Below are 25,827 nucleotides of genomic sequence, written 5' to 3' on the forward strand. Positions count from 1 at the left end.
TTAAATAAATTTAAGTTACGAGGGTCGCGTAAGAGATACCTTAGACTGACTGATCTAACTAAGATCAAAGATCACAATCATGTAAGTTTTGTAATCCATATTAAAAAGCTTTTGTACTTATAATGTAGTAGTGAGCAATAAACTTAGTAATAAAGGTAGATAGTCCGATGCGCGAATCACTTACACCAAACGCCCGTCAATAATTTTTACTATCATCGCCTGAAATTATGAGTAGATACATGCTGGACCTACTAATCTCAAAAGCTCTCAAAATCTGGTAAAGTCGGCAACTATTCTACAAATAACGATTCACAAATAACGTTAAGTTATGGTGTAATATTAGATTGCCAGCGCTGTGATAAAAGTCAAAAAAAAAAGTAAAAAGTCAAACTATTTTTTGACGTCGATGCGTGACGTTTCGGTTTGACAGTTTCAGTTTTATTATTATCTCTCGATTTTATTAATTGCTAGAAAGTAAATTAAAATCTTAGCTTAGTATTGATGTAATATTTAGGTTGTAGTTAGACGAATTATATTTTTGTGAATCAGCACCTTTGATTAAAGGTGTTCTGATTAAAATATTTTTGACATTTGGGTAAGATTTTTGCTTTCATGTCGACGATTGCGTTTAGCACTTTTACTCTTTGACCTAAGAAAAATATGATTTGCTTATTATCCCCTATCCTTGTACACTAATTAATAAACATAATCTTAATTTAAAGTAGCCATATTAATGTCTGTGATACGTGTATGTTTATTGTTTTATTTGCACGTAAGTAAACTTGTATTGTCAGTTTTAATTATTGGAGGTCGACGTCTATTTAGAAGGTTTCAGTGATCTTGAAAGTTAACCAAATACAATTAGTAGGCCTGCTAATTTGCGAACACTTATTTCGTAACTTTGCACTCGCGTCCTTTGGCTCTGTGACAGTTCTCAGAGGTTAAAGAGAAGAGGGTATGGATTTAATTTTTTATACTTTCTCTTTCAGATGTCGTGAGATGCTCATATGATATTAAAATCTATAATATTTAGATTAGTTCTATAGCGAAGTAAAGATGAGCGCAGGCGGAGGACAGGCTGTAAATAATGCACCACCCGGAGTAAACAATGAGAATAACGTTAATCATGTGCATGTTGGACCAATGCTCCAACCTCCACCAAATAATCGTAGGTTTCAGAATCAGAATCCATTATTCAGCGTGAGAGAGAGGTTGTTCCATGCACTGTTTTTCAAGTTTGCTGTAGCTTATGCTCGAACATTTCCGAGGCCTGTGCGGAGGTTCTTTGAATTCCTTGTGCTGTTAAAAGCGCTAGTCGCTTTCTTTGTTCTTGCATACATCCACATAGCATTCTCTAGAACGCCTACAACATGCTTGAATCATGTGAAAGACTCGTGGCCTAGAGATGGTATATTACGAGTGGAAATCTTGAGAAACCCCTCCGAGGACTATACCATTGAACAGAGCTATGCAAAGGAACGAAGGTTGAAAAAAGACAAAGAAGAAATTACTACTATGCTTGGAATGTTAACAACTGAAGGGTATGTTATTCTTGTTAAACCATTAATTTAATGTAACTGGTGAAAGATTTTTTAAAACTGATTCAGAAGTTCTAGAGATTACTTTCAACAGACTCAAAATATACAAAGTTTGTAAAAACTTTTGTAAATATTTTTTGCTCTTTACTACACATTTATTCATATTATTCATTTTATTTACAAAAGTAACCAGAAGTAGTTTATAAGTTACAAATGGTATGTTTAACTAACTATGTGTGTAAAACTAAAAGTAAAATTAAGCAATATAATGAATTTATATGTTTTGAAATAATTTACCTTTAATTTACTTATTTTTTAAAATATTATATCTCCAGATTCATCACGATTGAGTCGTCTGCTGATGAAGACACCAATGAAGATGAATACATAAGAGATGGCACAGATTACGGCAATATTACACGTGTTCACGATGAAGGTCAAGACGACACAGAAAGCAGACAAGTGATCGAAACTTCTTACATAAACACAGGCCCGGATCTCATATCGACTGATGATACTGTTGATTTGAACGCCACAATTGTTGCAACGGAAGACTTGGAGCAGCCATCTTCCTCCATATGGGAAGGCTTTATGAGCTTTGTTGATGAAATAGAAGGGAAAAAATATATGAAGGTGAGCATTAAATTAATAAAAATTTATTACAAAACACTTGAGTTCACAACCTATCAGATTTTAATGACAAGTGACTTGATGACTGAATTAAGGTGTGAGCTTGGAGGATAATTTAAAATTAATAATAATCACTGATCTGTTTACATTTTTATTTACAGACAAGTCTTGAAGTTGCTGCTGCAAATGAATCTTCAAAAGGTGAGTGTGATGATTTTTTGTACACTTTATTTAAGACAAGGTTACTATTGTTTGTAAGTTGTATTATGTCAGTCAGTTTTAAATAACTTGGCATTGTAAAAAACCTTCAAGCGTTGTCCTAGGTCCCTGACCCTCAGCAATATTCTTATGACGCTGTACCAGAGCATACGATTATGAACCTATTAACATCATGTTATCACACTTTTATGCAAACAATAGATAAGCATTGCCCATTTATTTAACATATTTATTGTTATAATGATAATGTTGCATACAGGGTGACATTGAATAATGGTGCCAAATTTTTATAAAGATCTATAGAATATTACGAATTTGCGTATTTTTCGAAATTAATGTCGCCTTAATGTCTAGGCTATCGCGTATTAAACTTTGCAGATAACCGTTACGAAAATATCGTGACGTGCGTGCGTATTTTCATGAAGTAAATTATTCACGCGTGCTTTAAATAGTGAATAGGAATAATTAAAATAATATACAAAAAAAACTTGTTCTTTACGTAAATCGATTATGTTACTGATTCTGAGTAGCTTCTAAAAATTTGGCATACCTACGTTGCAAAATCACTCTGTATATGATTTTGATAGATTGTATACTTAAGTCACGTTTTTAAGCCATATAGGTAAATGCAATAATGCAGATTTGATATTAGTTTGCTTGAAATTGAGAGGAAAATCACTAAAAATGATTTATTTTTTGTGACTAAAAGGTAAATAGTATTTAACAGTGCAATGCACGCTTCAGCAGTATCCTATGCCTACGTCATTATTTTGAGTCATATTGCTACAAAGTTGATAGACATAAGTTTAACAATATTTACACTATATTAGAAGCTAAATACATTGAAGATGACACTGAGATGGACAGGGTGTTTGACCTTTTGCTTCATGTATAGTATAAAGCATGAAAATCCTTTTGCACATTCCAACAAAATATATCAATATACAAACAAAATACCTGTTCTAAGAGCCTTTTATTATGTTTCAGATGAAGATTACATTCTGGAATATTCCCTGGAATACGGGTTCCTACGTCTATCGCCTAGTGCCAGACTAAGACTGAAGATCCCAGTGAAAATCGTTACGTTAGATCCTCAAGAGGACAAATGCTTCGGCGATACATTCTCGCGCTTCGTGCTTGATGAGTTTCTGGGATACGACGACTTGCTGATGGCTTCTATAAAGACTTTGGCTGAGAATGAGGATAACAAAGGGTATTTGAGGTAAGAGCAGGCCTGTTCATCTCCGCGAGTTTACATCGAAAACAAAACACGCACGATTGCCCCCTACAAGAGTACTATTCGACAAGGCCTCACATACGAGCGAACATTGACTCACGCACGCGTATTCTTGTGTATGATGGAAAAAAATAAAGAAAATGGTGTACTAAACACTGTGCAGTATTTAACTGCCTAAATAATAATAAAAACACAGAATGTACTTTTTTAAGTTGCCTGAAGACACTGAGAGGTAAATAAGTAGTTAATATTATTCATGATAATTCATGCTAAATCATGTATTTCCTCCGCCATTTTCTGCAGATTGGCACCTCACGTCACATCATTTTACCGAAGTCAGCCCTATAGCTTCGGCGCAGTACCGAACACTGACGTTTGTCAACAAAACTTCTGACAAACTTGCTTGACTCTTGAGACAAGCTAAATTACACCATATTGTTAATGACATTGAGCATACATTTTTTTAAATACCTTCGCGAAGTAAAACTTCTGTACGTAGTACTTATTATTATTCTGTGGTAAGAGTGTGAATGTAATGTTCGCTTTTCCTACTGTAAATGTCAAAGCTAAAAGAAGCCACGATAGCTGATAGACAGTGAAGGGGTCAGAAGGCGTAGTGTGAGTTTACATCAAACGTCGTTTCTAGCGAGCGCGTTAAAAAAATATATGAAGATTTTAGTTCTTGAAAGTTTACAATCGCGGCGCTGTACAATCCGTCATACATTTAATGCCACTTTACTACGCAGTCGACATCGAATGCGTTTGACGTAAACTCACACTGCGCCCCCAGACTGGCAACCCGTGATCCTAGGAACGCGAGTTCGAACCCTGCCACCGCTCGACTAATGTGATGAACCCACTCGCAACACAAGCTTAATTAGCTTACCACGAAGGGTTAAATTATTAGTAATTTGTATTTACAAATTGGTAATATTCTTTGAAAAAAGAATAGTTTCAAAAATGTTATGTTCTGGGTTCTTTCTTAGAGCATGACACTGTATGCTGATTGGTTGACTGGTAATCTTGATCAGTTGTAACTAATATCCAGCTTAAATAGCTACAAATAACAAATAATTAGATATTTATAACAGAAAATAAATAAATAAATAAATAAATAAATATCTTTGGACATTTGGATGGTTTAGTTACACAATTTAGACATCACAACGTTTAAAGTATCAATGTAAATAACATGCTTCATGTAATTTTTAAGTGTAGTTAGCATTTACTTACTATACGGGTCGCAGACGAGTGTCAAGATGTTTTTGAAGATGCACAAAAACTATGTGTGGGAAAGTCATTTGCAAATATTTGTGCAAAACTAATTTGAATGTTTTGCCCTTGACATTTGTGTGACAGTTTTGTGCATATGAAAAGATTATTTTTGCTCTTTATATTTTTATAAGCTTAATTTAAATTTTATTTAAAAGTCCAATAATCTATGCAAAAAGTATTCCAAAAATATTTACATACATGTGTGTACACATTTTTACACGTGTCTGTGCCAATTACAAATAGAATCAAAGTCAGCGCACACAAGGCTGGAAAGGGAGGCGAAGCGATCCCATAGCGCTGGGAGGCGTCCACTTTCTATGTGTTTGATTTTATACAAACTAAAATATTCCTAAAAATATCATCCCGGATCGCGACCACTTTCCAGCGCTTCTCGCCTCTGTGTGCGCTGACCTTTAGATGTCAAATTACCGGTCTATTCCACTTTGATCACCTGGATTTGATCACCCAGGTGATCAAAGTTGATTCCAGGCGTCACTTTGTTGTCCTTTGATCACCCATGGATAAGACCACCTACGTGATCAAGTGGACTTCTTATCCATGGGTGATCAAAAGACACCAATGTGTCGATTGGAGTCTCACTTTGATCACCTAGGTCAGGGGTCCTCAAGCTGTGAAGCCTCGGGGCCATAATAATTTTTTCGGTATGTTGCAAGGGCCATAACAATTTTAATTTTTCTGCCCATCCACACAAACAGGCTTTTATTGCATTTCTATTACTGTCGCTGGCCGGATTGATGCCAGAGGCGGGCTGGATATGGCCCGCGGGCCGTAGTTTGAAGACCCCTGACCTAGGTGATCAAAGTGGAATAGACCAATCTCAACATGGCTTCTCCTGTCGTAGGAACGTGATCACCGGGGAGCACTACCGCTTTGTGTCCATGCTGACCGCACGCAGCTCATACGTAGCAGCTTTCTTCATCATGCTCGTCTTTGTAAGTATGCCACGGATTTTAGACCTTAGGGACATAGTACGTCACAAACATTACAAACATTACTACGAGGTCTCACAGTGTACGCACATGGTGACACACGAACCAATCACAGAGCTCTATTCAATGCTGTGCGTTCGATTTACTGCTGCACTTAAGCAAGCATCGTTTGTGAATATAGGCGTTAGATACTATGGGTGTGGCTTTGTATAAACGCAATAATTGGGTAGACGTTTATGTAGGGATTAATAATATTTCTAGGCATAATTTGTTTAAAAATTACTTCATTCTAGCGCTATAAAATTCCAGTTAGTCTGATCCACCAATACACATGTGAAACTACAAAAAAAATACGCTGAATAGTTATTATTAGGACGTAGGCGTCCTCTAAGAAAGGATTTTATAAAATTCACCCTCTATGGAGAAGATTACTGGTAGATTATTATTTAAATTATTGTTATTCAAGAAAAAAGTGTTCAAAGTCCTCAGAATAATCTCTTCATTTGGCGACTTCAATTGAATTTCGTAATATTTAAAAAAATAAATGAAAAGATGAATAGACTTTGTTATGTCTTGTGACATCATTTTAATCGTGTTCTACCGCAATTTGGTTTTTGCGTGTCCATTTGAACATCTTTATGGTCATTCACCTTTGGACTGTGAACATTGAACACACTCATCATGTTAAAAACGGGATATAAAAACCAGTTTCTAGTGTCTGAATAAATTAAAGAACCGCTACTTTATGATTATTTATCGCTTTATTTGTGCAAATCGTAGACATGACAAAAACATGACTTTAGTAAGTAGAGGGCAGAGTATTGTTTAATATGATTACAAGCATTATGTTTTTGTATTTTTTTATGCTATTTGCATTATTTTTAAAATGGCTATTTACCGCCATCTAGCGCCGGGTAGAAAAAATACAAAACCTTTTCACCACAAACTCCGTTTTGATTAAGACTTTGCCCGCCATCTAGCGACGAGTAGTAGAACCTTCCGTATTACTTAAAAAAGCAACTTCTCAAGTTTGCTTTTGGAGATGGGTTCTTAAAATAACATAGAGATGGCGCTGATTAATTAATTATTCGAACCCATAAAATATTGAAAATAGTAGTGGAATTAGAAGATGATTATTTATTTTAACTACAAATAATAATTTCCTTAATAATACTATAATTTACTTATTTTATATGTACGACATACTTGTTAAAGTATCTGTTGTTTTTAAAAGATTTAACTAGAATGAGATTGATGTTTTTCCCGTCGCAACAACAGTTCCCAGAAGCCCCAAATTGGTAATGTTGACTTTTTCTACATGAAATAATTTTATATTATTAACTTTGTATGTAGTACAAAATATTATTATTTCACAGAATTTCGAGTACATAATTATTTACATATTATCTTGAGAACAACTCAAATCTTGAAGTTATTTTTATTAACATCGTCTTACTTGATTACGAAAGAAAACGGTCAGAATTAGTGTTGAAAATGACTAAAGCGGCTGAATTTGACCGTCATTTACGGTCAAATTGGTCAAAAGCTGTCAAAAAAGGTCATGTGAAGGCCCTCACTCTCAGGCAGGAGTCTGGCTGTATTAGCTCAGACTAATTAATAGATATTAGTAATTAATTCCTACAAATAACCTTGAAGATGCCTGCCTAAGCAGTCGTAGTGGTTTATCAAGTAGTTGGAAGCTCACAATGCCTAAGGCTTGATAGATGCCGGTTACTCACGTGTCCGTAAGTTTGTGTTGCCATAAATTAAATTTTAAATTTCACCAATACAAAATCTAGCTAATACCTATTTCCCAACATCTTGAAAGGTCCAAGTAAAAAAACCTGTTTTGTGAAAAACAATTCCAAGAGAAGAGAGAAACTACCTACGAAACTGTTCTTTGTTTCAATGTATAAATGAGTTATCAATTTCTTTGAATGCAGTAAGTTAGTGAATGATTGAAAGATTAGTGGCTAGGTAGAGTAAAATTACGATACACTAAAATACATAACGCTGCGTTACGCATTTTAGTGTGCGTTACTAACGCAGACTAAAATTGTTTATATGTGATTAATGCCCGTTTTCACCATCGATCCCTAATTTTTAAGTGACCCCTATGTAAACAAAATTCCTGTTATGTGTTACCATAGGACTCACTTAAAAATTAGGGATTGAAGGTGAAAACGGGCATAAGTACCATATAATTTTAAACGTTACTTATTTAGATAATTACTTTTTGCCTCTTAATCAATTGCATATTATGTTTCATGCCCCACTCAACCATGTAGGCACAGTTACAGATATCTGTTACAGAGCTAGTCCACCATTTTTATATCTTTAAATTGTCTCTCCAGTCTGTAAAAGTATCGCTAACATCGTCCAAAAACCATATTCAAACATATTGGCTCCGTGCACGATTACAGCGCCAACTAGCGTCCACAACTTTGTGGGTTCTGTCACATTGACATTTAGGTCGTATATTTGTGAAAAAATATCGAAATGAAAAAATAACAAATATTTTCAACTAATAAATTGTTGTGATACCACGATTTGGGTGGAAAAAAGGTTTTGAAATCATTTTGGTCATTCAAATCAAATGAGGTAAGTCCAAAAAGTGTGTTTATTTTTGATTGTGTCAGGGTTTGTTTACTTCATTTATAGTTGTAGTTTTACAGTAAAACAAAAAGAAAAAGCTACTTTAACGGTTTCATTATATAACAGCAAATATATTTAAATGTTTCTGTATCGCTAGTAATAAATTAAATATCGTTTTCAGATCGAAATGAGTATCGTTTTGAAGACCGGGTTTGTGAGAGTTACAATATCAAATTCCAACCACAAACCGTATTTAAAGGAAAGTTGTTGGTATTGGCTGGACAAGTCCGAGATGTAGAAGAATTAAGAACAAAACAAGGGCAGAGTTCAATAATTCACGCTCTCATCATAAGGCAAACATCTGTGCACAACAACTACTGTGACTCATTTTTGTACTACCACGTTGTATAGTTTAGTTATTTCCAAATTGTAAACGGCTATTAAAACAGCCCTATCGAAATACAGTCCACTCTTTTATTTAAGTTCCCAGTAGGACCCTTTTCATGCGATTAATTAATGATATTAAAATGTATTATGTAGAATCGCTTTGCCATTGACAGATACATCTGATGACAGAGCTTACATTATTTCTACTTTTGACCACCATGAGCGCTGCGATAGATTATGTCCCCCCCACCTAGTACTTCGCACCCAGCGAATAAGTTTGCTACCATCAAGCCCAAACTGTCAGGCAATCGAATTAGGCGACCTACACCTATAGCTAGAGCACATGAAATCGGAGATATGTGATCCGTTAGTAGTTTGACAATTGATTAATGCGATTCCTACAGCGACTGACACCGAGCTATGGGATTAGTCGGTGACATGTATCGGAGCTGAGCCTGCCACTATCAATATTCATGTACCCGTGTGTTGCAATTGTGTTCAGTGCTTCATCGACTGGGGAACAAAACCGCACCTGCACTCCATGTTTAAGCCATCCAAGAATCCCCACCTGACCAGATTGTCCTTACTACGGCCAACCTGCGTCCGAAGTCTATTTAAAGACTATAAATGTATATGGTTTACTGACTATAAATGAATAGTATACAAATCTTATAAGCATATTAATAAAACGCTACCTAAAATAAAAACCATTGCCATTAAAGCATTTAAAACACCGTACAAGCGCATTTCTTCCGCGCACTTTTCGTTCGTTTCGTAAAACAAACACAACGGTATGTCTGGCCCGTCAGAGGTGGTATTCGGTGCCGTAATAAAGTTTGAAAGGGCTGTAAAAGAGCAATAACTGTAACTCCGAGTCCTGATTTTAGTGGCTCGCCGAGGGACCGCTATGCGATACCTATTAATTGATATGTTCACGGAAGAATGCTTTTCGTTTTGTACAGGGATATATCTAGGTATTGTTTCTGTTTCTTATAATAATATAGCAATCGTGTTTAATTAATATTTGTAATGGTATGTTCATAGACGCAGTCAAAAATTATTTGAGCGGATTTTTGCTATAACTAGCATTTTGTTTCGATTTTAGTTTTTACCGTTCTACTTTAGGGGGTCCCATATAAAATAAATACACATTTTAATATGAGCTACACACGTCACAGCTACGTATAGGTATTGTTAAATATAGTTTGTGGGTAAGTACTTAGTCGCACAATATTCCAAAGTACTTACAAGTTTTGCTTAGTTTGGCACAAGATAAAACCCTCCACTATAGTGGAGGAGGCTCATAGTCCAGCAGTGGACTGTAAACGGCTGTTGATGACTAGGTACTTACGATTACGAGTACCATACTGGAAATGTAGTTGCCAATAATGAAATTTCCGATCACTGTGTGAGGCTTCGATTTTATTAATGCCTCTTCTACATCTATTCTCATAATGTACAATACGTGAAATGTTTTGTTCCGCAACACAAAGGAATTAATCCGGTGGTTTGACTAACATATTATTCCATTAGCATTAATTAAGGGGATTATTGGAAGTAGATAACGTAGCGCGGTGTATTATCTATACGAAATGTACAATCTCGAACTGTAGACTAATATATGCGACTGTTGTGCAGCACATATTTACTTATTTACGGGGAACCTCTTCACCTTTTTTTGACTGGAGAAAATGGCCTGTCCACCATACCTAATTAATTACCTACTGCCTCGGGACGGCAGGTTAGGTTAGTTTGCTAGTTTCATAATGTAAAAGCGGTTTTAATCGCGTGTAATAACGCATCGTTCGGCAGCCACGTTTTGGGTACGTTGGCGGAAAACCCATCGGCCACGGTATGTAAAGGTCGCCAAAGGAAAACTCATCGTTGAGTTAAGGCTAGTGTGATCGGGGTTTTAGATGAATACACACACAAGACACGAGACTGTCGTAATGTCTACGCCACTAGCATGTTTTTCATGACATGATATTTAGCGCAGGAAATATTCTATGAGTATCAAATTCTTTGTGATTCTGCATGGTATACAAAAACATAATAATGTACTACGAGACAACTGTCACGGCTGGAGGTGCTGCCGTGAACTTGGGATAGCAAATGATACACGTATTGGGAAACACTAGTTTACTGGCGCAGCGCCAAGTTATAAGCTGCGAAATATGCTACTTTCTTAAAAAGTACCTACTTAAGTTTATTGTAAAATCAATAGGATTTTGATACTGTTATCGTCGGTGTTTATAAACAATATTTCGCCTAATCCTGCAGTCCGATCGTTAGAATAGTACGCTGTTAAGCTATTATCTATTCTGCTCTACTATCGCCAGTTAAAAGCCAAAGCCGGCGTAAGCCCTTGAGCATCGGACTTAACTCTCCTTTCGCGCTGTTTGCAGTTCGCCCGAAATATGTGTAAACTATTAAGCTGCGTGTAACGGCGATCTGTAACTGTACCTGTACGTACAGTAACAAGATTCTAGGAATATGTAAAAAGAAAAAAAACAATATATAGGAAGAAGTTCAGAAGTTATGAAGGCTTTATAGAGGTCAAAGCAAACGCAACGCGCCTGCTTAAAAATATTATCATTTTTATTTGGATAGTATTTAACTGCAAGTCAAAAAATCTTCCGTAAGGTTAAGTACTAGAAAAAAACCTTCTTTTTTAAGGATAAAAAATCCTTAAAAAAAGAAGGTTTTTTTCTAGTACTAGTTTTGTTATATTACAAATAAGTATTACAATTTGTTAAATAATTTATTTGATGTAAAAGTAATTGAAATTGATGTGCGATAAGTTATTATTTGATGTGCATTTAATAATATCCCTTTTTATTTTGCCACAAGCGACAACTCAAATAAAATGGCTAGTTAAAATATCGATTAAATTTTAATTAGTGAAGATGTTTTAAATCCGCCACTGTACAGTTTTATGTGCAAAAAGTATCCTACTAATATTATATGCGAATAAATAAATAAATAAATAAATGTTTTGTCTCTCGACTTTTTACAAAATTCCGCCAACGCGACGTGGTGATTGTCATTTTTTTATGATGAGTAGGAGGAAAGATCTCAGTTTTTTTATATTAACAAAATGTTCCACGTCCACCTACTATTTCGGTCGAGCCGGACGGCACGCGACGCGACGGACCGTGCCCGGTCCGGACATCAATGGGCCGGACGTAATCCGGACGTTGGAAGCTGTTAGTTTTTACGGTGGCCGTAAACTAGAGCGGTGGCCATATCGATCGTTAATATTAAGGCGACTTGATCGCATAATGGGGTGGGAGGACCATATGACTATTTTATAAGTGAAAACGGTCGTTTAGACCGCCTCTGCGTAATTAATGAATCTATGGATAAAGTTGAATACTCTATAGATTCACCTACGTATCAATTCGTCGCCAACGCCGTAAAGGGGCGAACATCCTATAAACGGTCAAAAATTTAGTTAGAAGTATACAAAAATGCTCTATTCTTCGGGCACTATGTAGTTTTTTGCTCTTCTGTATAATTTTATAAAAAGAGGTTCGCTCCCTTTGCGGCTTTTACAAAGATTTCTAAATGTATCAGTGACATTTACTTTAAACAACAATTTTAGGTGTAGTCTTTCAGCAATATTATTTTAAAATTATATAAAATACAGCGTTTCCGATTTTTCATGAAATTCAAAATATTACCGCACCAGTAGCAGGCATGCATATATTTACTGACGAAAAATTGGCTAACAAAATCGGTTATTTGAAATTGTATATTGAATGTTGACAATTTGTGACTCTTTGAAGTGGTTCTCATGTATTTAGTGAAATTATTATATTATTGTAACTAAAATGCTTAAAGTAATTAATTTCATATAACTCACACAACCGTAGAAAACTAATATAAATCAGTGGCCGAAATGAATAGTGTTTTCAAGTTCCATACAATTTGAGCGGGGTGTAGGTACATAGGTGGCAGTCCCTCGCCTCTATCAATCTTTTCGCCACATCATTTGCTCCCCGCGGCCTCCTCCCTCGATTGAATTTCATTAACGGAGCGCTTAGTGCAGATTGAATCCATTTAAGTAAACTGCGATCGGCTGTAAGTACCCAACCTTATGCAGAAAGGTGAAGGAATTTCCAATTGGACGTTCGGTTTGTGGGTAATGCGTGTTGCTGAACGACTTGAATCGCGATATATGTCTATTTTATTAGGTATTCGTTCGTTGGTTACAACTAAAGACATCCACTCCACTGCTAGACAAATGCTGAGAATTATCTTTGTTCCAAAATGTACAGAATTTTAACGGCATAATTAGCAGTGAGATGTGGCATTAAAAATAACTTGTTTCTTAACATCTTTGGTTTGGATGAGGTTGCAATGTTAAAATCATTACAAAGACTAGTTTTAATTTACCGGCCGTAAATGTGTTAGTTATTATCATAATATTGTCTAACATCTACATCATTACGGCACGATTAGTTGAACCACTATAAAGACTGAGTCCTTTAAGGTGTTCATTGTCTCATCCAATCACGCTCGCGCTCAGTCTCGCAGACCACCGACTTTTAGTTGGCCGATAGTTGGGACCGATTCTATTTTGTATTTTCATACCAAATCGGTGTAATGTGCGCACTTTCATACATACTGATTAACAGCCCGATCCAGCTATCGGCTAACGGTGGTCTGCGCCTAGGCTCATACGTATAAAGCATATTCATTCTTTTCTATTTCTTTCAGTTAAATGAACCAACGTGTCAGTGAATTCTAAACTTAATTACTATTTTTGTTACAGACTGTCTCAATCTCTATGTTGCTGCGCTACGCCCATCACCAGATCTTCGTGTTCATTGGTGAGTGTTGCTTTGTTTCAATTGGTTTTATTTTTTTATTTTAGTTTACACCAATTTCGCGGCTTCCATTCCCCCGGTAATCCCTCACTTCCTATGAAGAGTGGAGCGCGGCAGATTGTTCTAATGCGGTGGTTCTCAATCTTTAGTTTGGGGGCTGTATTGTAAAGGGTTAATCTGGCCATAAAATAAATAAAAAAAATGATTTATTGTTAGTTCTGAAGAGAAAATATGGAAATATTCAATAATTATTTTAACAAACACGAATGTATTCAGAAAACTTTTGATCAAAGTTTTTGAGGAGATGTTCGCAAACGAGAAAAAATATACAAAACGATAACGACAACGATATTAAGATGATAGGTTTTGACCACATTTTAAAATTGAGTTAATACTCCGCGAGCTGCCTTATTTGGCTATTATGTTGTGACAATACATTGCGATTGTTGTCTTTTTGGCAGAGCCCTCGCGTTACAAAGCCCCACGAAACATTTGAGAATAGCATTCCCACCGTTTTCCACCACAAACCGTAAATATGGTGTAGCTACTGCAATTACTTGCTGTCGAAATGAATTCAGTGAAAAATTCTCGACTCTTGATCCGGCTCAGCGGCAATCTCTTTGTAATAACAATAATTGCGAGTAGCGCCCGCGGCCTCACCCCGCCTTACTCCCTGGCTGAAAATAAAAAAATTAAATAATATAAAAAACATAACGGGCGGGATTTGCCCATCGCTCCCCCACTTTGATCCGCCGACAATTAGTCCGATAGAGATAATTTGTTTCTTTCCCTATTTGCTCAGCGTCGGCACTTGGCTTGGCTTAGTTGCTTCAATACGATGATTGTTTTGAATTTTTTCTCCAATCCACTCTTCGCGGAAAAGATATCTCAATTTACTCTTGTAATGCTGTATTATAATTCCTTCGTTAGAGTTCGAACGGGCACGGATTAACTTGTTTTTGCTGTTTCTAGTAAATTTAATAGAAAAACAATTTTCACTCTTTGTGGAGGTATTTAAAGAGAAAATTTTATCTACAAATCGAATGCAGAAAATTATTTTTTGCATTTAGATTATGCTTCTTGTTTTCATTTTGTATTTCGTTCCTTTCTGATATTCTCAACTAGCAGTTTTCAATTGAATAAAGCAATAAGTTGAGAAAATCATTGAAAATTAGGATTTTTTTTACCTCCACAGCACAGGTAATGCCTAGTGTGGGGGTAAATCTTTTTGCCTTGTTAATCTGACAATTATTTTTTTTCATTTTCGTTTTTCCAATATTCTTTCAATACTTTAAACCAGCCAAGTTCACCTAATGTGTGATATGTGAGTGGTGTCACTAGGAACCACTAATGTTGACGTAGGTACCCTTAATTGTGTTGACAGTAAACTTATGTTAACGCTCTGCCGACCTAACATAGAATTCGGGGGATTTGTTATCAATAAAATTTGCGATAACATTCCCGACACATTTCTTGAGGTTTTTGTGTCACAGTAAATAATGTTAGAAGTGACCTTTAACATGTTTGTTGGCTGACACGGGTTTTAAGCATAAAATAAATGGTCGCCATATTAATTTATTTTTCTAGAATATTTTGGATATGAATAGGTAACAGGCTAGGCTTTGTAAAAAAAATAAGATATGTTTGAGAAAAATTATTTAGATAGATATTACGCCAAATTAATTTTGCTACCATAACCAACGATTTTTTGTTGCTTTGCATTAAAGCCATAGTGATAAGATAATATTGGATCACACCAACACCTTATCTTCACACCATACAACATATTATCTATATCCATACAGCTAATTATTTGCCCATTTCCCCTCATTATTTTTCCGATACAATAGCTTCATCATATTTTCTCGATTATTATTATGGAGAATAAGACACAAACATCCATTGTTTGTGTAACTCGATATCCAAGTGACCGTATTAATGATGTCGCGCCCATTAGAGCCAGAGCACACGTGCTACTTTAATATCAGCGATCGGAGATTTAGCCGCTTTTTAGAAGCTGAATGCAGCGACCATATATTCCTTACACATTTAAAAACGCCAAACGCGGCCATAAGTATAGTCGCTTTTTGGAAGCTCGACGCAGCGACAGAAATCACTAATAAGCGCGATTCCGATACCGGGTCCGAACGTATCAAGTTGCGAAATCGCGATGCTGCATCGATACAGTCGCAAAATTGCCGATCGCCGACGCGATGCTAAGTAGCTAGTCTGCTCTGGTCCTTAGTGATGCGGGTGTCGGATGTCGGGTGATTGTTTTCTCGTGTCGCGACGTATTGTTATAAATATAATAACGTCTCGATAAATGAGTAATAATCACTATTTTTTCCTTTGGGTGTCTCCTATGGCGACGGAAGGGTGGTGGCGGGCTAGCGGCCCACACGTTTAGCGTGGGCGTCGTTCTTAGCCCGATCGCGAATAATATACATAGAAAAACATTTTTATATATTAATTATTTTGTTTATATGAATCATTATTGCTAATGACATGGATGCCAAAAAAAAGAAAAGTCTGGACTATTCTTATTCACTCTCTTGGATTTTTTAGGAAGCTCAAATTTTTAGACAATGCGATGAAAAGCAATTTTTATTAGCAATTTTTGGAATGCTTTTGTGTGTGTAATTAACAAAACACTTTTTACATTTAAAAATATCTTTGAAGGGGCTAAAAGGGTAATAATAACGTTTGTATGGATTTACTTGAACTTTGGTTACTCATTGACGTACGTACAAGAAACGTACTTTTATAGTACTTTTAAAAATCAACCCTTCATTGGTGGAATGAGGACTCCCTTTTTGATCGCGGTATAAATGATATAATCTGAAACTGTGGTTTCATTGCTAGAATTAAAATAAAAAGAAACGTGTTTTGGTAATCTTAAAAACAACTTTTCTTTAGTGGAATGGGGTGCCTCAATGACTCCATGTTTTCCACGGCGGTAAGAACTATAAAAACTTTTTGTCGTAGGTAAATTAAAATTCATTTGAACTAAGTCGCAGGCTGAAACTAGTCTACACTAATATTATAAAGAGGAAAGATTTGATTGTTTGTTTGTATTAAATAGGTTCCAAACTACTGGACCGATTTAAAAAAAATAATTCATCATTAGAATCTTACATTCTTTCTGTAACACAAGTGGTGCAATGTTCGCCGGGTCAGCTAGTTCTCAATACTTTTGTTAATTATGTAGCATATAATTATCTGCAGATTTTTCGACGAGTAGGTATTACCTCGTTATTCATTATTATCGCAATAAAATCATTTATCTCAATCGGAGTGAAATACTAACCGGACATCGTGGGCGCTCGTTAACGCTCAATAATTGACCAGTTCGAGTTTCAACTAATTAGTAATGATATTATATTTTTCTTTCTGTTATTTTTGTTGGGCTTAATGGCTACTTGAGAAGTGTTTGTTTGTTGTGAAATATATTTACCTTGTCATCTTTATTTTCTGTTATGACTGTCATGATAGGACTAATATGAATACTTTAATTGCATATTTTTTCATGAATTTTTTTTCAATCTTTGAATCTTTGATCTTTGAAAATATTAATATTATTTTGATCAGTTGACTTCTTAGTTAATGTTTTGTTTCTTTTTGAAACATGAAAAAAATTCAGTTGATCAGAGTTCAGAAATAATTTGATAGATTAAAAAGTATTTTAGTTGATCAGTGGTTGGTGTCAACTTGAAATTAGATTTTACTGCTTATATTCAAGTAGGTAGGTAACTACGTAGTGCATAATCATAATGAAAATTTTTATAATTGGTGTGTAGTGTTTTCACAAATTACAGATCTTTTGTCAGAAATATTGTCTACTATAACCTCCTGCTTTTGTTGAAGTCGGTTAAAATCGAATGAATATTTTCAAAGAAATATTTCTTAAATAATATTCTCTGCGAATTTGTAACGCAATTTATGTTTGGTACGGATAGCACATTCCAATTGTACAGCAAAAGTGTGTATTGTACAGTCTGCTGCTTTTCAAAGGCACCTAAAAATAAAATAAGATTTCTATCAAAAGGGACCCGAGGCGAGTTTTCAGAATAAACTATTTAGCTCACAATATCGGATGAAGGTAAACCCGTTCAATGGGATCTAGTTGGTATCTATGACGACTCATCCCTGCCTACTTGTGTTCAGGGTTGGCGATTTTTTGTATTTTATAATGAAACAACTTCGATTTTTTATAAAATAAATGATTGACGAAAGGCCGTGCAGAACGGAGTGGAGATTTTACTTTCAGAAGCCAAGACTCACTTTTGGTCACTTCACCCTCTTAGTTAGTTTTTGTCTTTTGACACATGCAGCAATGCAACAAAATGTCGAAACATACCCACATGGTTAACCGCAACCCCAAGTCTTTCAAGACACAAGTGAATAGACATTGAAATTCTAGGAATCGGTCGAATCTCCACTTCCCAGGTGATATAAATTGTGACTAAGTCAGTGGACACTTTACTAATTAAAAAATGAAATGTAAAAGTGATCATAAAACTTATTAGAAGTTTATAGAGGCATTCCGAAATTCTATCCATTAAAACGATTAAGTACCTATAAGTTTACTTTTTTTCACTACTTTTTTCTATTTCTATTCGTTAGGTACCTTTTTTGCACGGCTTGTGTGTATAAGCCAACTCTTGCCAGCCCTGCTCGCCAAAAAATGAATACACCTACGGCCAGGTAAATGCTTGGAAAATTCTTTCATAATCTCTCTGTTGCGATTCCTACTCGTGCGGCACAAGGAGATCTATTGTAAACCGTTTAATATACCACACGTTCTTAATACGCATTGACAGATTTCTTTGCGAGAACCAGGGCATATTGCGTATAATTTTATTTAGGCAAAATATTGTACAGTTGTCGAGAAAAGTTGCTGGACTGTATTTGCTGGATTATATTTTGTTTTTGTCAGAACGAGACGCAAAAGTGAGATAGGTACGTTGAGTCGCACCGCCAGTACATTCTCAGTTGGAAGTCGATTTATTACTTAGGGTTAGGGGTAGGACTTACCGTATCAGCTAATTAGATTTCGCTTGCTGAAATACATCTACCATGGTCTGCAGTCTAACGCCCGTATTCACAAACATTACTATGAGATCTCAGTGTGCGTAAAGGCACAGTGTGACACACGAACCAATCACAGAGCTCTATTCAAAGCTGTGCGTTCGATTTGCTGCTTCACATAAGCAAGCATCGTTTGTGAATACGGGCGTAATAATACTACGTAAAATAGAGGTGAAAATGTTTGTTTATTCACACAATAAGGGACATTTGCTGAATATAATTTTTAACTAGTAAGTCTTCAGAGTTCCCTAGATAGGCTTTTGTGTAAACTCTACAGGAAAAAACTTGTCGTTAGTACAATGACGACTTCAGAAGTATATTTTTGAAACAAAACAGTTTCTATTGCGTCTCGTAAAGTCTAACAGCCGTTAGGGGCTTCAGTTCCTTGAAACAAAGTTAAAAATAGGACACCCAGGGTAGTGTAGCGATGTAAAAATCTGAATACTTATACATTCGAATTTGTGAGCGCACCACGCCCCTTAGACGAAAGTCCGTTGGTCCCGCCCACGGCAAAGGTTCTCAAGTCTGTAACACAAGAGTGTTGAGTGCATACGATGCAAAAGCACAGAACAGTGCAAACTAATCTGTCACATATCGGTTCTATAAGGCCTCTGTTCACTTTGTACGGCTCACCCTTTGAAGGATATGATACCACGAGCTCTCGCAGTATTATCTTTTGTGTAAAAATGCTTTATCTATTTCCATACAGAACCTTTTGAAAGATTATATCGGCTGGGATCGAATTAGGTCACGTCAGTTAGGCGTTGTATGTGGATCATATAGGCTGCTGAAGAATGCTATAAGCTTTTTGCTAAATCTTATAAAGAGGTGAATATTTTGTTTGTGTTTAAAAATTGTTGAAGCTAAATTGTATCAGTTTTAAAAAGATTAAATATCACTGATTGTATAGCGATAGTAAAATTCTAACGAACTGCTCTCCAAGTCAAAAGATTATGCTGTTCCACGAAGAGAAAACCTGTCATAGATGAGTTCTTTATTATAGCTTAGGGCTTCCCGGTAATACTTAAATTAATTTTTCAAATTACTAATTATCCGCTAAAAGTTGTAGTACACTGAACATTTTTAATAAAGTTTGATAAACAAATGTAGTATAATATAATTTTTCAAATGACTAATTATCCGCTAAAAGTTGTAGTACACTGAACATTTTTAATAAAGTTTGATAAACAAATGCAGTATAATATGATAACAAATGAATTATATCTTTCAGTGTAAATAAACTCGCGTTTTATACCATTAATAGTTGAAAAGTTTTTATCACGATTGTACAGAAAACATGTAGGTAGAGTAGTAAGATTTAATAAAAGTAATATTGTGTAATAAAGTTACGTGGAAAATTTAGGCAAGGGTAAAAATAAAACTTAATGTAGGTAGATGGCGGTGAAAAGATATGAACATTTATGGAACATGTCGCCAACGAACAAAGAGCGTACCCAACTCATTGTATGAATAAATATTGAAATGTCCTAGAACGCAAAAGCATTGGAGTAAAGTATTTATTAATCAGCTTAAATATATCAACTCACAATAAATTGAAGCTCTGAAACCCGTGGTTTTGTTCTGTGTCGGATCATTATGAGCTGTACAAAGGGCGTGCATACAGCCGCTAATGCCGACGATGCAATATCATTTCAATAGGAATCTGCGATAATTCGCGATACGCGTTTCATCGGGATTCAGGGCTAGTTCGAAAAACGTTATCCGAAGTTCCAAATGTTGCCATCCTTCTCACGCAAAGAAGATGCCAGCATGAGTGACGGTGACAAATAGAGTCGAATATACTTTAACAGCGTTTCGGAATAGTTCTACATATCCACATAGCGCTGCGCTCAAAAAGACCGCAAGCGTGGAATGCATGCGGCCATCGCCAGTGAAATGCTGTCCGCTGCTAATTTAATTGTTTTAATAAATTATATTTTATTTAATGATCGAAATGCACGAATCCGCGATGAAATTCAGTGCCAAATCAAAAATATGCTCCCGAAAATACTTATAACGCAGCTAGGCAGCTACCCTTGTAACAAATTATGGGCCATAGAGACATTACATCCATTTTCATATGAATCAAACTAATCGTATTGAAGTGAACTTGTATACTAACGAATTGTTAAACTTGACACGGAAAGACACTCCTGCAATTTCTAATTCCTAGTAGGTAATCATTCAACAAAAAAGTTTAAAACGTTAAAATATTCTTTTCGCACCGGATAATCCAAACGTTGTCAACTAACCACTCACCTAAATTAATTGTTAGAAATACCTTTTATAAAGCGCCCGTGGAAAAGTTAAAAAAATTTGCATAATTAAATATCGGAATTAACTTCTCGATCTTCGCGAGATAATTAACTGTTTCTACAAAGGAGTTCCAACAATTTTTTATCGAATCTTTTTTTGCCATTAACAGGTAATTCAGATGTTTGTAATTCTCGAAGCTGAAATATTTTCCTTCAGCCTTTTTGTCGCTAATGGATGCCAGCAAAAACAACCCTACTTTATAGAGCAAGGGCCCGTGAACCCCAGACCAGAGTTATACCGTAAAAGCAGATTTTTATATTCTCACCTCTCGTTCCCACCGCTGCAGCTCCTGTGTAGCCAGGATCTACAACTTGACCGCCAATAAAAATACAACCAGTGAAGGTCAAGTTTAGTTAGTCGCGGGGGAAAGTTAAACTGTCATTGGACCCACCACGAAATTAATCAGAAGAACATAGGATGAGTTCGAAGAATATTTTGGAAAAAATAAATTAGATATTGTTTCCTCATCAGCCAGATAATTCTGACCTCTTGCCAGACAAGCATTTTATAGCTGCCAAACCCACGATAACCAACACTTCATGATGGCCCAACGTTTTTACCTGAGTTGGGAACATGCGCTGTCAACTTTCAGCTTATATAAAATAACGAAGGTCTGGTGTTCACGGGCTCTTAGACCATTAAGATAATACAGCGAAATGTTTTCTCTGCTTTTAATGAGAAGATTGCTTTTATTCGGACCTTAAACATCGTCGCAAATTCAACACAAGTTTTTCTGATTTTAATGCCCAGACTGTCTGAAACAACACGGCTTTGGTTTTTTATGTTTTAGCCTGAATTCTGTTATCTTAGAATTACGTAAGTAGGTACTTAAGCAGAATTGTTTTGGGAAAACACATTTCTTAACCTACATTCCAGTTCGGCTCATTTTATTTATCTTGAACTGTAATGTATCATTTAGTTTACATAAGACTGATAATATTATTTCATCTTTATTTAATCAATCATTCGTGTACCTACACATTTACTGGTTTTTAAAACTTACTTAATTAAAAAAAACAAATTTGTTGTCTGCCTATCAGTGCCATTCTAAATAATGATAGTGTTACATTAACCATAGTTGCTAATCAATCAGAATCATGTTTAGGTACTTGCTTCCAAACTTAAAGTGTCCTGAAATTTTGGCCTGTTCGTGTCGAATTGGGAATAACAGAACACCTATGTACTATGTACAGGCTACCAGCCTTTATACAGTGTGTCCGGGCATGTAGTGATCAAACTTTAAGGGCGTAATCTATGGACAATTTTATCGGTGAAAATACTTTAAATTTGGGGCTTGACCCATTTCTCGCATATTTACAAGGATTTAAGTTTTTAATTTTAAGTTTTCACCTCTTCCTTCAAAAACAAGTAATAGCGTGGGTAGTTTAACATTAATAAGCAAAAATTTTATATCATGCGATAGCCAATAAAATTATCTATTAGTAGAAGTAGAAAACAGATACAAGTTTCATACATTTTAAGGGTGTAAGAATGGATTTAATTAGAAATAAACATAATTTTTTTTCACATCTTTTTCAGTTATTTCCCAACACAAGAAAAACCAGGTCGTTAAGGTATATTTTATTTGCATTTTATTATTAGTATTTGAGCTATTCTACAAAACGAATGTAAATTTATTAGTCTACGTCTATTAGTTTCGACGTAATTGTTGAACAAAGATACCCCTTCCCAGCGGTTTCCAGCGTACGCGACATGCGAAAATGCACTGCCTGAAAGAATCACACAACCTATTCCGATTACTATGGAAGCCGCTGGGAATGGGTATCTCAGTTCAACAATTACGTCGAAACTAATAGATGTAGACTAATAAATTTACATTCGTTTTGTAGAATGGCTCAAATACTAATAATACAATGCAAATAAAACATACCTTAACGACCTGGTTTTTCTTGTGTTGGGAAATAACTGAAAAAGATGTGAAAAAAATCATGTTTATTTCTAATAAAATCCATTCTTACTCCCATAAAATGTACGAAACTTGTGTCTGTTTTCTACTTCTACTAATAGATAATTTTATTGGCTATCGCATGATATAAAATATTTGCTTATTATTGTTAAGCTACCCACGCTTTCACTTGTTTTTTAAGGAAGAGGTGAAAACTAAAAATTAAAAACTTAAATCCTTGTAATTTTGCGATAAATGGGTCAAGCCCCAAATTTGAAGTATTTTTATCGATAAAATTGTCCCTAGATTTTGCCCTTAAAGTTTGATCACTACATGCCCGGACACACTGTATAACCGCCCTATTGAAAACAAACGTGAGCAGTTACGACAATTTCCCGACTTGTTTTGAGAACTCGGCGGAGTTGTCGCAGTGTTTCTTGGCTTCGCAATCGTGTTTCGTACTGGGAAACGGGCTCGCTCCGGCTTGATGTAATGCCGTTTACAGTAGTTGTAAGGCTTTATCCCAAGTAACATTTTACTCCATTTAAGAGTTCACATTTAGTTCCAATGTGTACTTAAAGCATTAGTACAGTTCACTCGTGATGTATAAGCTGTATTATTGCAATTAATTACACCTATACCTGTCTAAGGGACTTATAGGAGTGTAGACTAGTGTAGAGTTATACTTTTATACGATTGTTGGTGTTATAATACTCTAACAACTATCCTTTAGTCAGCCATCTGACTAAGAGCATTATAGGAGGGTAGAGATACGGCAACCGCTGTTTAACGGCCTACTTGTACGATGTTATAGAGCTAGCATTTTAATAGAACACACGTGGTCATTTATAAAGCCAAAGGCTGTTATGTTTACTTGTTTTAGACTGTTATACAGCTAGTAGCTGTAGTAGGACTTGTTTGTGATAATTAAAATAACCTTTTTTTACTATCTGTACAAAAGTGTTTCAATGGTTCGCATGTACACTGTAGGCTGTTAAAAGGACTATATGTGTTGTCCATTAACATCAATAGCAGTTTATTTGTCCACAAGTACTACTCTTATTTGCTTTAAGCTGAACACGAATGTGAATGTGATATTCTATTACACATTTCCCCAAGCCTGTTTTTAGTTGTTCATGGTGGTTCTGTACATGATGCAGAGGAAAATATTATGCCTGAACCTGAAATTTCCCTTCAAAATATACCAGATATCAGAGTGTGATGATTGCAGTTCTTGTGATAGTGAATACCATTTTGATTTGGACAATTATTTAACCTTTCGCAAAAAAAAAATAAGAACATGGGCTATTGAAAATCGTATTCCTCATTCCGCTTTGAATAAATTGTCAAGCATAATAAACGAATTTAAACCGGGAACACTACCGTCTGATGCTTTAGGTATTCATACTTGACTATTAGTACCTGGGCTAGGCGATTTAACGGACATTAATAATTTTTATTGCGGATCTCTAAAATTTCAGTATTTGAAAGAATTAAAGATACACAATTGACCTGAACTAGGTACATCTTAAAGCTGTACATAAGTTCACATTAGAATAAATTTATAGACATTAGCGCTGTAGTGGTACAAATGTGGAACTTCATATACAGGGTGTTAGGTAAATGGGTATATGAGCCGACACTAGCCTATGTTAACATGGTCATATAAATGGTATGGTGAAGTCAGAAATTTGATATCATCATTTTATTTTTTTAAATTTTCATACAAATAAATTTTATAAATTCCGATTTGTATGAAAATTTAAATAATTAAAATGAAGATATCAATTTTCTGACTTCACCATACCATTTATATGACCATGTTAACATGGGCTAGTGTCGGCTCATATACCCATTTACCTAACACCCTGTAGATAACAGCATTCTAACAGAACACATGTGAACCTAATATACGCTCACCGCATTAAATTGGAGTTATAACAGTTCACATAGCCGTATTTCATTTCCACCATTTTGTTCTACATAACCTAAAATATTTACCAAATAAATCTCCAAAATTAATGCAGATTTATCACAAAATTCGCAGATAGAGCGATTGAGTTTTGGTTTCATGTTATAATTAATTACCGTAATATAATTATAATGCCAATCCAATATCAAAAACTGAAAATTGTAGATTTCCTCTCAGCCAGTTTTAAATATTTTAAAATGAATATCGCGTTTTTACAGAGGCGCGTAAATATTTTAGCTGTAAATATGTATACATTTCACGATAAAGTTGCATTCCCAATGGCATTAACATTATTAAGTATTTAAAACCCGTGTTATTATTTGCATAAATGATTATCCGCCCGAGTTGTTTCCCTCTTGGCACTCACGTACAAATACCAAACTAATATTAAAATGTGGAAATAATTTAAGACACACGTGAACTTTAGGTAGCATTGAAGTACTTTTGTCGGACTTTATAACTTTGAAAGCTGTGCATTTAGCCACTTGTTACTCTTTATTGTCCTCACGTACGTTGTATGGTTCACACTGCGTCCCATATAGTGCCGTAAGTCAGCCTTAAGTACGATGTTACTACTTAAACTGCTATTATAATGCTATTATACTGCTAATGTATAGCCATAGTGAACTTAAAGCTGTCTAATTTGTGCCCAAACTGGTTCTATAAAAGCATTATAGCAAGCTATACAGCTCGTATACAGCTGACATACACAGCTTGTGGAGTACATGTGAACGACTATTGAACTCTTAAATGGAGTAAAATGTTACTTGGGATGTTTCAAGGTACGCGAAATTTCAGGCAAGGTTTAGGTAAGGTACCGAGCGGCGACAATTCAATTGAGGAGGTTGGGCTGTTAGTAAATACGTGTACTTACCTAAGTCT

At 35.4% G+C, this 25,827-nt stretch overlaps 1 protein-coding gene and 1 long non-coding RNA gene across 2 annotated transcripts in view; both read left to right on the forward strand.

The window, feature by feature from the left end:
- The first annotated feature begins 407 nt into the window (after positions 1 to 407).
- The window catches only part of LOC135079960 (uncharacterized), a 134,337-nt gene continuing 108,917 nt past the window's right edge, over positions 408 to 25,827 (forward strand). The window contains exons 1-7 of the mRNA XM_063974605.1: positions 408 to 595; positions 990 to 1,541; positions 1,874 to 2,171; positions 2,330 to 2,369; positions 3,375 to 3,609; positions 5,762 to 5,852; positions 13,609 to 13,666. Of these exons, the coding sequence (XP_063830675.1) occupies positions 1,057 to 1,541; positions 1,874 to 2,171; positions 2,330 to 2,369; positions 3,375 to 3,609; positions 5,762 to 5,852; positions 13,609 to 13,666 (1,207 nt within the window). The 5' untranslated portion in view covers positions 408 to 595; positions 990 to 1,056. The remainder of the gene's footprint in view (positions 596 to 989; positions 1,542 to 1,873; positions 2,172 to 2,329; positions 2,370 to 3,374; positions 3,610 to 5,761; positions 5,853 to 13,608; positions 13,667 to 25,827) is intronic.
- Positions 8,252 to 8,908, forward strand: LOC135079691 (uncharacterized). Its single transcript, XR_010258869.1, has 2 exons — positions 8,252 to 8,450; positions 8,626 to 8,908. It is a non-coding gene; the product is annotated as an uncharacterized LOC135079691 (long non-coding RNA).

Source organism: Ostrinia nubilalis, chromosome 17 (genome assembly GCF_963855985.1).
Source record: "Ostrinia nubilalis chromosome 17, ilOstNubi1.1, whole genome shotgun sequence".
Taxonomy (NCBI): domain Eukaryota; kingdom Metazoa; phylum Arthropoda; class Insecta; order Lepidoptera; family Crambidae; genus Ostrinia; species Ostrinia nubilalis.